Raw genomic sequence first — 15,831 nt, forward strand, 5'->3', positions numbered from 1 at the left:
TGATAAATATCAAAAAATCTCAAATTCGGTCGTGGACGAATGTGTCTTCCATTACCAAATGGTATTGATTTTCTACACAAAGTGCTCATTAGCTTATTGGGGTCATTTATGCTTAGTGTATTATGTTGCTATAACTGCCTATGCCTCCTTTCAATAACTAGGTTCAGTGGCTGGATTGGATGCAGGGTGTACCTCCATGTAACATCACCCCAGAGATGCCTTTCTCTGATATCATAGTACCAACAGCAGACACAGTCAGAGGCTCATATCTACTCAACATGCTGGTCACCAACAGAAAACAGGTTCTCTGTGTTGGTGAGACAGGTACGGGTAAAACCCTTACCATCGCAGACAAACTCCTGAAAGGAATGCCTAAAGATTACATAAGTAATTTTCTGACATTCTCAGCACGTACAAGCGCCAACCAAACACAGGATCTGATTGACAGCAAACTGGACAAAAGGTAAGGCAATGAAAGCAAATTTGTTTGATCTTTTGAGCGACCATCGATGCTTGTTTGATTCTTATTATTTATGAAATATTATTTAATTGTCTATAATTGTTTATTGTGATAGCATTGCACATTTTACACACCACTTTTACTAATCTATTTGTGTAGCATATGATTTATGTATAATTATTTTGTGATCCACAGACGCAAAGGTGTATTTGGTCCACCTCTAGGCAAAGTGTTTGTACTCTTTGTGGATGATCTGAACATGCCTGCATTGGAAGTATATGGTGCCCAACCTCCCATAGAGCTCCTTAGACAATATATGGATCATAAGGGATGGTATGATAGGAAACAGATAGGTAAGGAATACTGGTATCAACGAATTCACTATTGTGTATCTTCTTTTGTATGTGACCTGATCTGACCCAATAAGACCTAAGTCGGCAATAATTAAAGTGAGATATAGGCAAAAGTAAGGAGCAAAAACATAAGAAAATGAACATAGAAAAAGTTCATAACGTTTCAACCAAGCATTCCAGGGATGTGGTAATTTCAACATCAGTAAACATAGGTACTGAGCAAGTTAGAAATTGTAATGAGTCAATTAAAAAAAATCATCTGATCATGTTTGTCAAGTACGCAGGTAGATCATGTAAGGAGAAATTATTTTGCATGTTCTGGCTAATCTGAACTATTAATTCTATAGAAATATGTTTGCAGTTAATTTAGTATGCCATGCAGATTTACAAGTAAACTTCTTGAGTAGTTACTAATTTGTGTATAAGAGCATTAATATATATATTGGCATAATCAAGGGAATGAGTCACATGTTGGCAATTTTCAATTAGAAGTTTTTACATCATTCATTTTCTGGCAGTTTACAAATTTTACATTTCGATGTAAACCCCATCAAAGTCAAACAGACTGTTTGTACCAATATCTCAAAAACAATATTAGCAACATCCTACTCATTCCCCTTGATCATGTCACATATGTGACACAATCTGGTCCATGGAGGTCAAAGGAGGCATTTTTGAAAATTTGGCCTCCATTGACCAGATCGTGTCACATATATTGTCAGCAAGTGGACAGAGATTCAAGGGTGTAGAAAATGTATTTAACACTATTTCACCAAAATATGTTATTGAAGCGTCCTCAGTAATTGTGATTTATCTAACATGCAGAATGCTAACAATTATGCTTACAGGTGCATTCCGTGAGCTGGTAGACATTACATTTGCCTGCGCAATGGGCCCACCCGGTGGAGGGCGTAACCCTATCACAGGTCGCTTTAAGCGTCACTTCAACTACCTGTCATTCTGTGAGATGGAACACAGCAGCAAGTTCCGTATCTTTGCTACCATCCTGGGCAGCTGGCTAGGTATGTGTATATCAAACATGGTATCAGTAGATGTTGATCATTTCCAAGAGGTTGCAATTAAATTTCATCACTACAAAGTGTATGTGAGACTTGAGTTCAGATACAAAAACTGATGTATCTATTTTTCCCAATTATTTGAAATCATAGGCAAATACCACTGGTTAAATATAAAGGAAATGAAAAGGAAGTATTTTCTAATTTCAATCAATTTTGTTTCAAAACTTCATATGATTCTAATAACAAATTATGGCCAGATCAAATACCAAGGTCCAGATAAATTTCAGGTCGTTTCTTTGTAGATGTTGTTTTCAGTTTTCCAACAATATTGATATCGCGACTTGCATCGCTTTGAAATCTTCTTAATACCAACAATTACTCATTCAATGGGACAGTTTTCTTATCAGCAGCTTGTATAGAAGTACAAAATTATTTACAGACACTTGGTACAGATCATACCGGTGCAACAGGTGTTCTTCATGTAATACTACCCCACTCATTGCCATATATTTGAAGTTGTCAGATAATATTTCTTCATGTGGTGTGGATGAAATTGTAGTCACACATTTCCCTCCTCTTATTTCAGCACCCAGTGAACCAATCAAGGAGTATTGTGCCAAGATAGTAAACACTACCATCGATGTGTACTCTACCATAACAACCCAACTACTGCCTACACCGGCCAAATCACATTATACATTCAACTTGAGAGATCTCTCCAAAGTCTTCCAAGGTAATGTAACAAGAATGGGTACTTGAGTAGCAACTCTGCAGTGGGCTATTCCATTTAAAATCCACACTACCCCTGTGGAAGATTTCAGAAATATATTCCACAGGGAAAGTATGAATTTTAAATGGAATGAACATATTAACCAACTCTTTGATACTCACCCTCCCTCTGTGGAAGATTCAGGTTTAATCTTTCTCTGAGGGTATTGAATGGAGCTGCCTAATGTGTTCATTCCTTTTGAAATTCATACTCCTACTGTGGAAGATTTTTCTAACATATTCCACAAGGGTATTGTGGATTTTATATAGAATAGCTACATGATTGAAAGTGCCATGCAATGTAATGTTTTATTGATATAGATGAGTTGACCTATGATGTCACATGTTTACATTCAGACCGCCCTCTATTGGTTCAAGCCAGGCAAAATAACATAGGAGTGTCTATGACAGACCAGATAAATTTCTTTAAAACTCAACTTTTAAAAACCTTTGAAGTTTTGTGTGATATTATGTATATAGCTTGATGCATTTATAAACAAGTTTGATAACATTTTTTGTATTATTTGCTTTGAAACCAACGTTAATGAATAAAAATCAACTTCTTCCATGTAAACTATAGTGTTTTTTGCCTGACAGTTTTGATCACAGACCAACAGAGGGCGTATCAAAGGTAAACACATGTCACCTCATCTTTATCAAACCTCATTGAGAGCAGTTACTTTACATGCAAGTCTTTTTTGCTTACAACTATCAAAAAATCAAGGGTCAGCCGGTTAGATTTGTAAAAAATTTACCGGATAGACATGCCAAAAAGCATGGAAAGATAGAAATGCCAAAAAATATACACACCATCATGACAATATACTTATCAGAACTGGATTTTCAAAATAATACCAAAATAAAATTATTTGATTCTTGTTGGTTTGAAAAATACAGTATTATATTTATATATAAAAAAAATTGTTTTTAAAGAATAAAAAGACTTGTGACATGTTTTTGTGTCAGGTTACGTCAATTAAACTTCAAGCAAGGTTTTAATGAGTAAAGCCGAGGTTTATTACTTGTGGTATATTCGGACATTAATAAATGTATAAATACATTGAAGCAGTAACTTTATATCAGTTCTATTCTCTATTATTATAGGTATATTGATGGCCAATGCTGCCAAGATTGCAGACCTCACAGGTCTCCTGAAGTTGTGGTACCACGAGAACTGCCGTGTATTCCAGGACCGTCTGGTCAACAACGAAGACCGCACATGGTTTGAAAGCTTGCTGAAAGAGAAGGTGAAGACCGTGTTTGACACACCGCCGTCAGATGTGGTCCCTAAAGATGGGTTGCTGTTTGGAGACTTCATGATTGCAAACATCGATAACAAAGTGTATGCGGAGATAGAAGATGCAAAGAAGGTAAAGAGATCTGATGTAGAATGTTACATCATCTTTTGTACTGTGCACAAAAAGTACACTGTCATTTTTGAGACTCTTCTTGGTCAATTAAATTGATACAAGTGGTATGACTTGAAAAACCAATGTTTTCTCTCTGTGCTTATTGGCCAAAATCGTTTCCCATTCTCGTACGTCAGTGTGGCACCGCTCTTGTGTTGAATTAAATCAACACATATCTGCTTGCCGCTGGTCACCGCTAGCATTTCTGGTCTGACTGCACATAGAAGCAAAATTATTGTCAGAGCAGGAAAGTGTGAAACCAGCATTAATTAAACTATCATAGTTTCCTCAAAAAATCACCTCGTATACTTTTTGTGTGCATTTTAGTATGCCTCTATAGCAACTCGGAATCAAGCACTGCTGAAAAAAGACAACACATTTTTGTGAAGCTGATAAGTAATTGTAAATCGATGTTTTTTAGTTAAACCCACATTATAATCAAAGGAAAGTATGTATGAAATCTAGGTTTATGGTATCTCAAAATTCTCTTTTGTTCAATTATCTTATAAACGTAGATGACCAAGGTCATGGAGGAATATCTTGAAGACTACAACCAAGTCAACACAGCACGGATGAAGTTGGTTCTGTTCATGGATGCAGCTAGGCATGTGTGTCGTATCAGTCGTGTTATCCGTCAACCGCTTGGTAATGCGTTGTTGCTAGGTGTGGGTGGCAGTGGAAGACAGAGTTTAACCAGATTAGCTGCTCACATGTAAGTTTTAGTTGCTGTTTGTTTTAACATATCAGAAAAGGGGTTAGAAAAATACATGGAGGGTATTGATAGTGTCTAAATGCACTCTGCATACTATGTGCAGTGCTTTCAAATGCATTTGCTTTGGGTAGGATTAATTCATTTTCCTGGCATCATTTTTAGTGAAAATGTAAAGAATAGTAAAAATCGTGATATTTTTCCTTGTGTATGAAATAAGTTAAAAACTATGTATTACTTGTTGCTTCAGAAATTGTACAAAATAATGCACTTGTACTGAGGTTGGATGCACTCCCCTCCTGCAGGGCTTGGCTTGTGTATTAGATAAATCAACATCTCAGTATTATGTACAGAGTTACTCTCAACATGTAATATGCAGGTTGTAATGGTACAGCTAGGCATGTTGTTGCCTTAGTTGTACAATAGTTATTTACTTGTCTCTTTGGGATGCAATGTTGTTAATGATTTTCTTCTTTAAAAAAAATGTTGTTGGCCCAATTTAGCTTTGAAATGAAATTTAGACTCAGAAAAAGTAATAAAAAAAACATTAAAATTATAAACTAAAAACTGTAAAAAAAAAGATTAAAAAGAGCTGACCCTGATTGGGTCGGTCGTTGGAGGGCAAGCAAACAATTTTTATTTTGGCCTAATGCCAAATTTAATTTAAGCATTTTACCTTCAATGTGGAATAGGAATATAATACGTTTCTATCATTTCTATTTTGCAGGGCTGAATATGACCTGTTCCAGATTGAATTATCTAAGAACTATGGTGTGTCTGAATGGAGAGAGGATCTTAAGAGTATCTTATTGAAAGCAGGACTGGAAAATAAACAAACTGTCTTCTTATTCAGTGATACACAGGTATGGTTCAAAATATAGACCAAATGGACATACCATTATTTCTTACCTATTTTGATTCACATATTAATTTAGGGGATCTGTGTCCTCTGTCTGAAAGCAAATTTTGCTTCTTCTTCTTCCTTGTAAGTGCCTCCCTCATATGTAGGAGTATTATCGCACTGCGTACAGACAAGCTGTACTTATTTTTACTCTGGAACCTAGAGTAGATGAGTGTATTTTTGAAGTACAGTCAACAGTACCGGATGATCCCTGCTCTTTTTCGAATAGCCTGTGACGATCGTTAACGTGCACACTACACTAATGTGAGAAAATATGCATGTACACGGACCGACAGCTTAAAGTGCTCTCTGAAGCACTAAGCAAGTAGAGTGAAGTGCCTTGCTCAAGGACACACAGAGCCAGCGGAGCTCAGGCGGACCTGGGATTCGAACCCTTGACCCTTGGATTCACAGTCCAACACCTTAACCGCTAGGCCACACTCCCCTCATTGCTGTGTGATAAGTATTATACTGGTATGCAATAATTGTACCATTTCAGATGTGTGCATCATCATCATTATAGGACTTGATAAGAGGTAGGGTATGTTCCAGTAGGAAATCTTGTCTGCTGGACTGTGAAGCCTGTCTTTTTTGTTTATTTGAGTTCATACGCAGAAAAAAAATGGTTCATGTCCCATTCAACAATGTTACATTTGACCTTGAAATAATATTATTTTCCAAACTTCAACCAGAAAATGTTATCGTACTTGGAAATCAACATTTGAAAATTGTTTAAAGACAGCATCTTTCAAAATAATTGTGGTGTGATCAAGCAAAATCTGTTGGGCATATTCAATTTCCAGTTTTTTACACGATTGTATAAAGCATTTGCAAATCTACATTTTGCAGAAAACTCCCATTGAAATTAAACATTTAGTTCCAAAGATATGAACAGTTGAAGTGTTTCCAAAACAGTATGCAACAAAAGAAATTATTGTCTTTGTTTGGCTATATCTAAAAATCAATATATCTGACTTTCGACTGATTTTACTGGATATCACATTACATATTATGACAACATGTACTCTGGAATATTTTGTTTCATTCAATTCATCGCAATTTTGTATTTTTATCAACAGATCAAGAGTGAATCTTTCTTAGAAGATATCAATAACATACTGAACTCTGGTGACGTTCCTAATATATATGGATTTGATGAATTAGATCAGATCTTCAATGGGATGAAACCAGTGGTGGTAGATCAAGGATTACAAGCCACTAAAGCCAACTTGTTCTCAGTGTACACCAAGAGAGTCAAGAGTAACATTCATACTGTGCTTTGTATGAGGTACGTTGATCTGCCAATACAATGTGATTCAATGCAGTTTGCAATGTGATTTTAACGGTAACATTAACCTTTTAATGTAATTTGGAAGTAGGCCTACAAATCTGCCATCTTTGTAAACAAGCAGACCTCACCTATTTGCTAATATTAAAGTTTTGGTGGCCCTGAAAAGAGCTGTTCACAGAAGGCTGCCCTTGTCAACAGAGAAAAGTAAAGAAGTGGTAGCTCTGAAAAGAGGCAGTCTTCAGTGAATAATTTTCAGAAAAACTAATTGGTATGAACTCCTGTCGTAAAAGCCTATCCCACAAAATGTATTAATATATCACAGAAATTTATTTAGATCATTAAATTAGTAGTGTGGTTAGATTTTGCATTTACTCTCAAAACCTATAGAAATCAACATTTAACATACTCACATTTTCTCTCATTCCTATCATCTCTTATCTTTATTCAGCCCTATTGGTGAGGTATTCCGTGCCTGTTACGTCAGTTCCCATCTCTGGTGAATTGCTGTACTATTGATTGGTTTAGTGAATGGCCTGATGAAGCTCTGCTTTCTGTAGCCAAAAGCTTTCTCAGTGACATACCTGATCTGGATGAGGGTGATGATATTGTCAATGGTTTGGTAAGTATCAAGAAGCAACAATTTTGCTCTGTAATGACAATATGTGTGACATGATATGATTCCAAAGGTCTGGAGAAACAATAGAATTTGTGTAATGCTACAATCAAGTATGCTACGGATATAAGGATTTCAGCAATGCTCCTGGTCACTGGTCAAGTTGACATTGATAATATGTTTTTGGATCAGAATTCTTCCCATTTTGTATTTCCAGTGTGTATTTGTGTGGGGGGTGCACACATGCATGTGAGGTGTGTTTGTCTTCACCTACAAACGTGAACTTTTGAGTCCACACTTATGTAGTGAAAAACTACACATTGCGAACCGTGGACGTCCACGGTCGTAAGACAGCGGCAGAGGGTATACCTATATCATAGGTGTAATACCAGGTCCATGGTCAGTCGATTAACTTAAATAGTTTAACACAGAAGTCCACGTTTGGATTATTACATGTCTGTGTGTGTGGGTCCACGGTTTCACTGTTAACAACCACACACACAATACAAGTCCGCAGTTGTCTATGAAAACGAGTAGGTGTGTGTTTGTTTGTTTGTGAGTCGGTGTGGGTGGGTGCATGTGTGTATGTTTGCAATCACCTTTGAAATGGGGATATTTGTAGGATATTTTACTCCAACTGGAGACCTCTCTGGAACCTCGGACCATCTCTGCATTCTTAATATTTTTTAATGTGCTGCAAAAAACTCAAAATGCATTTGAGAGTGTGTCCCTTATCGATGATAAAAAAATCAGTCCCCAGTTGTTAGGCTAAATGTCAGAAAAAAATACTGTTTAATTTGTGTAAATCCGGTAAGAGTCAGGAAGTAATATGTTCCTGTTTGCATAGTCCAAAACAGTTTGGAGATGATTGTAAATAGAGGTTTGTGTTTATGCATCCAAACAAAAGTCTTATAGTAAGATTATTATATTCCTAATTTGTTATCATCCACAGGTCAAAATGTGTGTGGTTGTGCACCAGTCTGTCAACGTCAAGTCGGCAGAATATTTGGCAGAATTGTCTCAAGTTATAATTACGTTACGCCTACAAGCTACCTGGAGCTGTTGGGTATCTTTGGTAAATTGCTCACCTTAAAGAAAATGGAGCTGAAAACCGCTAAGAATCGCACTCAAAACTGGTCTGGATAAGGTAGGAGGCACAGATAATAAATAATTATGTAAAGTCTAAAAATAAATAAATAAGCTGATAAATAGTTTGCTGTGGTAGATATATATTTATATCTTTGATGATGAAAATGGCTATGGTCAACTAACAAAGCAAACATGAATAATAATAATGTCATTTGAAGTAAATTTAGTGGAAGCTATTTTGGAGGATATTCTGCAGGAGAAATTAAGGGATCGGATAGTGACATTTGCACGGTATTTTTGGTGGGACATCAGATACATCAAATTGCATTCTGAATACGATTTTTTGAGTTTTTGAAATATAATACAAATTTTATGGCAAATGATTAAAAATTGATATTTTTGACATTTAACAGTCCTCAGAGTAAACTTTATAAATCTAATGATATGTACTTAAAGTGTATGTAGCTGGGATGAAAATTTTGACCTTTCGTATTGAAGATCTACATTTACAAAAAGACCTAAAATATTTAGATATCATTAGATTTATTAAGTTTACTTTGAAGACTGTTAAATATCCAAATATAAAAAAATACAAATTTTTAATTTCTCATAAAATTTATATTACATCGGGAATTTCAAAAAATCAAAATTAATTGATATCATCAGGACATATCCATATCCATTCATATTCAGAATGCAATTTGGCATGCCTGTTGTGCTCTCAGATCCCAAAATATTACTGTGCAAGCATTACTATCCGATTCCTTAAGCGATTCATTAGTGAAGAATGTAGAAAAAAAGACAAAAACACTAATCAGTGCAAAATGTCTGCTCCACTACACAATCTATAAATACCAAGTAAGAATCTAAAAAATTGTTGAGCATCCTGTGTTTAAAATAAAAGTTGGGTTTCAAATGAAATTGATCATTCTAAAAGCTTGTTTTCTGTTGATTCATAGCTCCTGAGTACAGCTGACGATGTGGCTCAAATGCAGGAAGAGTTGGAATCCATGCAGCCTATGTTGGTAGAGGCTCAAAAGGAAACGGAAGTCACTATGATTAAAATTTCTGAAGATACGGTAAGCCAATGTCAATCTAAGAGCTGGGGGGGGGGGGGAGAAAACCAAGTTGTAAAGACACCTAGAATATCTAGGGTGTTGCATTTTCCAAAAAGGTGGGGGGGAGGTATTTATTAGAGGTCATTTTTAGAATGATTATTCCTGTTAAAATCATTAGGTAAGCGTAAAACTCATGCTGAAATGACAAACTATGAACTTAGGTTCTGACTTCAGGTTCACGTTCAGGTTTACGATGAGACTTTTGCCAACTACCGACGCCATTACTGATCATGTGTTCACCGTGATAAGCTTACTACACAAGATACCATGGAAATTTCAGCATTTTTTAAACATCTTGATTGAAAAAAATGGTGGGGTTTTTTAATAGCAGGGGGAGACCAATAGAGTAAATACAGTATCTTTATTATATACATGAAGTAAAAGAGTGCTCAATCCTATGACGGAGAACATGTATACACAAAATTAGAAGAAACAAATTTTTCCATGCTGATTCCTTAGGACGAAACAGTCTGTAGTGAATCAGCATGGAATAATTTGTTTCTTCTAATTTTATGTATCTTATATGTATTCAATATAAGTTACTTTTTCTTACTGGTATTGTCATATTGCATAGATTATAGCAAATGAAACTAAGAGTGTTGTGCAGAAGGAAGAAGAGCAGGCCACAGAGAAAGCACGGCAGACTAAAGAGATTGCAGACGATGCACAGAGGGATCTCAATGAAGCATTACCTGCCTTAGATGCCGCTTTGGCTAGTCTTAAATCACTCAACAGAAATGACATCGTTGAGGTAAGAATTCAGACATATTTGCTGAAACTTTGCATAAAATGATGGAAGCATCATATTTATAGAACACCCAATACAGACTGGTATCTTGTGCTGAAGCAGATAGTAAAAACCAATATGCTTAACATATCTCTTGTTATGTATGATATGTACATTATGGAGATATATCAGAACAACAATTGCTTTTAAAAGGCTTCATTGTGATTGGCTGAATTGAATTTCTTCTGAAAGTTTTATGAAAGTATCCGCAACATCGGGTGAGATTTTTGAAATTTCCCCAAACTGGGCAATTTGTGTTAAATTAGGCCAAAATTTTGAATTTTGGTATATCGATGGGTCCAAATTTCTTGAAAATTTGGTATATTTATGGGTCCCCTTTCAAATTCTCAGCAACACACCCCTACCCAAACCAAATTTGAGTACCCACCCTGGTATACAACCAAGTGAAGCAGAAATGAAACACTAATTTTGTTTTCTTACTACAGGTGCGTGCCTTGCAGCGCCCTCCTGGTGGAGTACGCCTGGTGATAGAAGCAGTCAGTATCATGAAAGGTGTGAAACCCAAGAAAGTAGCCGGTGAAAAACCCGGTACCAAAGTGGATGACTACTGGGAACCAGGCAAAGGTCTATTAACTGACCCTGGCAAATTTCTGGAGAGCTTGTTTTCTTATGATAAGGTGAGATTTCACTGAATAAAACAACATCATTGTGCAGTTTGTTCAGAATTATTTTTCTCATACAGTTGACCTTTTCAGCAGGTCAGCTGGTAACAAGGATAACAAAATTAATTGCAAACAAGGGCTTCTACTCTAAAATAGCAGAAAGGATCCAATATAAGCCTAAAAATTGCTTGATTGACATAACAGGCAAATCAGTGAGTGTCGGTAGTGTTTTTGGGTTTTTTTTTACTCTTTTGAGGGGGAATTGTGGGTGCTTTTTCCTATAATTTTCCAAAAAAGCACCCGCCCATTTCAGGTAATTTGGGTGCTTTTTCCCAACCATAACTTTTTTATTTTTCCCACAAATTTGGGTCGGATCAGGTTATGTTAATCAAGCAATTGTTTTAGGCCTAAGCTAGCCTTAGCTTTAGGCTTTATTTGCTGCTTTTCTCCATGATGAAGGAGGCCAAATAAAGAAAGGAGGCAGTATTATTTGTTAATTAAAGGACTATTCAGTGATTTGCTCACCTGGAGGATTGTAAAAATCATTAGAATTAAATTGTGGTAACTTATTTGTGTCATAGATGTGCTTGCTAGTGGTAAGCTGAAATTTGTTAATTAAAGACAAAAATGTTTTTTTGACACTTTTGCTGGGATCACTGAATAAGTAATATTAAAAGGACGTAGAATCCAGTCTTAATTTTATATAATATTATGCCACATTTACACATGACAGGACAACATCCCAGATAGCACAATTCAGAAGATCCAACCCATCATAGACATGGAGGACTTCACACCAGCTGCCATCCAGAAAGTATCCAAAGCCTGTACATCAATCTGTATCTGGGTACGAGCCATGCACAAGTACCACTTTGTGGCCAAAAATGTGGCTCCTAAAAGGGTATGTATATCATCTGTATTACTATTATATATTTGTTACTTTTTTTCTTTATTAGTTGTCGTCTGCTTCCTTTTAGCAATCATTCTTCTTTGTTATTGTTATTGGTAAAATAACATTACCTAATCCATGTTATAGTGAGCTGTTCCAGTTGAAATCCATACACCCCCTATAGGAGACATGGCCTTAATCTTCCACGTAATGGAGTGTGAATTTCAAATGGAGTTACCTGAATGGGTGACTCCATTTAAAGTCTGCACTCCCTATGCAGGAGATTAAGGTAACTTCTTCCATGGATTTCAACTGGAATAGCCCAATGCCAGACAAATGTAATTACTTTTTTCTAGCAGTTGGACAGCAATGTATTTTGTCCCCTTTGCACAAAATTGCAGGTACGCACATTATATACCAAGGGAGGGCGAGTTAGTGCAGAGGTAGTTCCCTTGCTTTGCACCACTGAGGTCCCGGGTTCAAGCCCGGCGCGCCCAAGGACTCATGTGCACTTGGTTTATCCCGATTCCATGCTCGCTCTCGCAGGTTTTCTCCGGGATCTCCGGTTTCCTCCTGCTTTCAAAAAGTCGGTGATTAGTTGTTTGGCTATCAAAAACTTCCTTCACCCAATGGAATTTGGGGAGCTGCATAGATAATTGGTGGATGTTACAATCTAAGTGCGGATAGGTGTGCGCCAAGTTCGGCTGCAACCAGCCTAGTTGATGCGATCTGATTGTGATGATCCACCATGGCTGCGAAATTACAGCACTTTGATACCTCTAAGATCCGGAAAAGGCACTATATAAAACACCAAATTTATTTATTTATGGAAAACCTTTCTCTCTGTGTGTGATGTCCAACTAAGAGAATCTTTCAAGTTCTTGATAGCATTGTCTCTAATCAAGTGTATGGAAGATTAATAGAATGGGGCAGATTTGATTTAAATACAGGCAGACAGACATTCACACAAACAAAACAGGGACAATAATCATACAGCCCAAGAAAATACGGGACCAGACCATGCAAGTATCACGCTAATTTAGTATGCTGATAGAGCAAATTTGTGCGAATCTAAAATCCAACCCTATAATTTATTACAGGAACAACTGCGACAGGCCCAGTCAGAGCTTGCCGAGACTCAGCGTGTACTGGATGAAGCCAAAGCAAGACTACGAGAGGTAGAAGAGGGTATCGCCACATTGCAAGCCAAATATGAAGATTGTGTGGCGAAGAAGGAAGAACTGGAGAATAAGTGTGATTTGTGTAAAGCCAGGCTGGAAAGAGCTGATAAGGTAATGTGTTGTATAGTTGGCAATTACTTATCTCAATGCTCTATTAGTGTGTACATTGAGTAATTCCAATTAATAGCCACACTCCCCCTGTGGCAGAATTTGGAAATGAGCACATTAGGCAGCTCCATTTGGATTTCAAACACCCTCTGAGAAAGATTCATCCTGAATCTTCCACAGAGGGGGAGTAAGTTTCAAAGGTAGCTGGCTAATATGTTAATTCCATTTGTAATTCATACTCCCCCTGTGGAATATATTTCCAAAATATTCCACAGGGGGAGTGTGGATTTTTAATGTGAATAGCCAATGTGATCATGCCATATTGCTGAAAAGAATCCAAGTATAAGTATATTGTTTTATTCTGTTAATAGAGAGGGTGACGGTTCCAATTTTTGACTTGATCACCACTTACACACTGTGTAAGACAGGGACAATTTACAAATCTGTAGAAAGTTTTAAGACTTTCATCTATCTGCTGTTGCCTTGTAGAATGAGGTGTTAATATTAAGAGTTTTGAAAAAGAAATAACTGTATATATTGGTTAACTGTTTTTTGGTATTCTGCGAAAATTATAACAATATATTTATTTGTTTGTTTATCAAGTAAATCAGATGCTTGTTAAATATATATATTTTGGGGCTACAATGTAACTTGGTACAAATACTGAAAGGTTAAAGAATTAAAAAGAAAGATAACAGAATCAAATTTCTCATGATCAGCCTCTGTATTTCAAGCTGTTTTGTTGTTTTGACCGAGTCTGTAGAGTTTTAGCTGTTGTTGCCTTGTAGACAGAGAAAAATAAATAACTATCTATATTGGTACATTGGTCTATTGCAGTTGATTGGCGGTCTGGCTGATGAGAAAGGTCGCTGGCAAGAATCTGTGAACAGACTTGAGAAGGTCATTAACAGTATAGTAGGAGATGTGCTAGTATCAGCAGGTTTTGTGGCTTATCTGGGCCCATTCACGGTAAGTTGACCTGACATAATGGAGTGTGTTTATAAGGTAAAACATTTGGAATGATATTAATCACAATTAAAGGAAGTGATCAGATTGGTTTAGGATATGGATTTTGCTTGAACTTACGTATAATGTCAAATATCGTCCCTTTTATTGCATCCATGTAAAAAACGAGAACATTTTCTGTGTAAATGTGATTAATTTGCATAATTTTCAAGCTGATTTGTGGTTAATATGTAGTAGAAGTGATTAATTCTCAAACCTATGAATTCAAGAAGTTCTTGTTCAGAAAAATGTCCATAAAATCCTAAATGCAGATCATTTTGCCTGAGTGAACATGTTCACAACACATGAAACCCAACAGGGTGTAATATGGTTAATTATGTGTGACTGATTTCAAAATATGCCTCTTATGCAACTTAATCTTGTAAGAAATAGTGAGTTGACAAATGCTAGAGTAATTGTAGGATCTTGATGAATTTCAGGACATTGGATTGAATACAATACTTATCTTTGTGAAATTAATTGATTTACATTGTTAAATTTTGGATGAATAGGGCACAGTGTCGACACCCTGTATTATAAAGATTTTTTTTTTTTTTTTGAATCACATCTTAATACTCTGTTGGTGAGCGACTGGCGATCTGATTGGCTAGAAATCGATCGCTAGATCGCTCAGTGGTTAAGTACAAACTCAAAATATATTCAATTCTATTGAAATCAATATTCTATTATTGACACAGATAAAGAAAGTTACATAGTGACTCAATATGTGCATTGTGTTATAGACTTGTGATTTAATATTCTATACAGCACCTGGATCTTAGCTGAATGGGCTACACGTGTTCCTTTATATAATTGTAATTCTCAAACAGTTGAATATATCACAATTTTGATGAACGATTTAAAAATCGTTATGGATAAAATGCAATAAAATATATCCACAGCAATCGCCACTAATTAGTGTATTGCATTTCCAGTTAGTGTATTGAAAACAAAACCTGGGTTTTACCTGACAACAAATCGAATTTTCTTGTAATGGCAACATCATATGGGGTACTGACCATGCGCAAATCGTAAAAACGTGTAGAATAGAATATGATAGTCATATCGTGTAAATCTCGAACAAAATCGCCATGCGTAGCTGTTGAAAAACGAGAGGATTCGCCGTACTAGCACGCCAATTTTTGACACAAAGATATAGGGATGATGACGCTGTGTAGGAAAAGGTTTAATCCTAATAATAATTTTTACTTACTATACTTTGTTGACTTTGTGCTCCTTTGTTGACTCTCTGCAGGGTGAATACCGTCAATCTTTAGCCAAAGAATGGGTGAAAAGTTTTCCCAAGAACCATGTACCCCACACGGAAGACCCCATGCTGGTGCCTACATTTGGTGATCCCGTCAAGATAAGATCATGGCAGATAGCCGGATTACCAAGGGATAATCTCTCCGTGGAGAATGGTGTCATAGTGCAATTCTCTCAGAGGTGGCCGTTGTTCATCGATCCGCAAGGACAATCAAATAAGTGGGTCAAATCTATGGTAGGTA

At 36.4% G+C, this 15,831-nt stretch overlaps 1 protein-coding gene across 1 annotated transcript in view; it reads left to right on the forward strand.

The window, feature by feature from the left end:
• LOC140148008 (dynein axonemal heavy chain 1-like) overlaps window positions 1–15,831 on the forward strand; it is a 98,143-nt gene that overhangs the window by 60,278 nt on the left and 22,034 nt on the right. The window contains 20 exon segments of the mRNA XM_072169834.1: window positions 162–463; window positions 656–813; window positions 1,662–1,835; window positions 2,419–2,565; window positions 3,705–3,970; window positions 4,525–4,721; window positions 5,446–5,581; window positions 6,699–6,907; window positions 7,359–7,381; window positions 7,384–7,529; window positions 8,476–8,547; window positions 8,550–8,651; window positions 8,653–8,670; window positions 9,572–9,691; window positions 10,305–10,481; window positions 10,964–11,155; window positions 11,874–12,041; window positions 13,130–13,321; window positions 14,156–14,287; window positions 15,579–15,824. Of these exon segments, the coding sequence (XP_072025935.1) occupies window positions 162–463; window positions 656–813; window positions 1,662–1,835; window positions 2,419–2,565; window positions 3,705–3,970; window positions 4,525–4,721; window positions 5,446–5,581; window positions 6,699–6,907; window positions 7,359–7,381; window positions 7,384–7,529; window positions 8,476–8,547; window positions 8,550–8,651; window positions 8,653–8,670; window positions 9,572–9,691; window positions 10,305–10,481; window positions 10,964–11,155; window positions 11,874–12,041; window positions 13,130–13,321; window positions 14,156–14,287; window positions 15,579–15,824 (3,177 nt within the window).

The sequence above is a fragment of the Amphiura filiformis genome, chromosome 3 (genome assembly GCF_039555335.1).
Source record: "Amphiura filiformis chromosome 3, Afil_fr2py, whole genome shotgun sequence".
In the NCBI taxonomy this organism is placed as follows: domain Eukaryota; kingdom Metazoa; phylum Echinodermata; class Ophiuroidea; order Amphilepidida; family Amphiuridae; genus Amphiura; species Amphiura filiformis.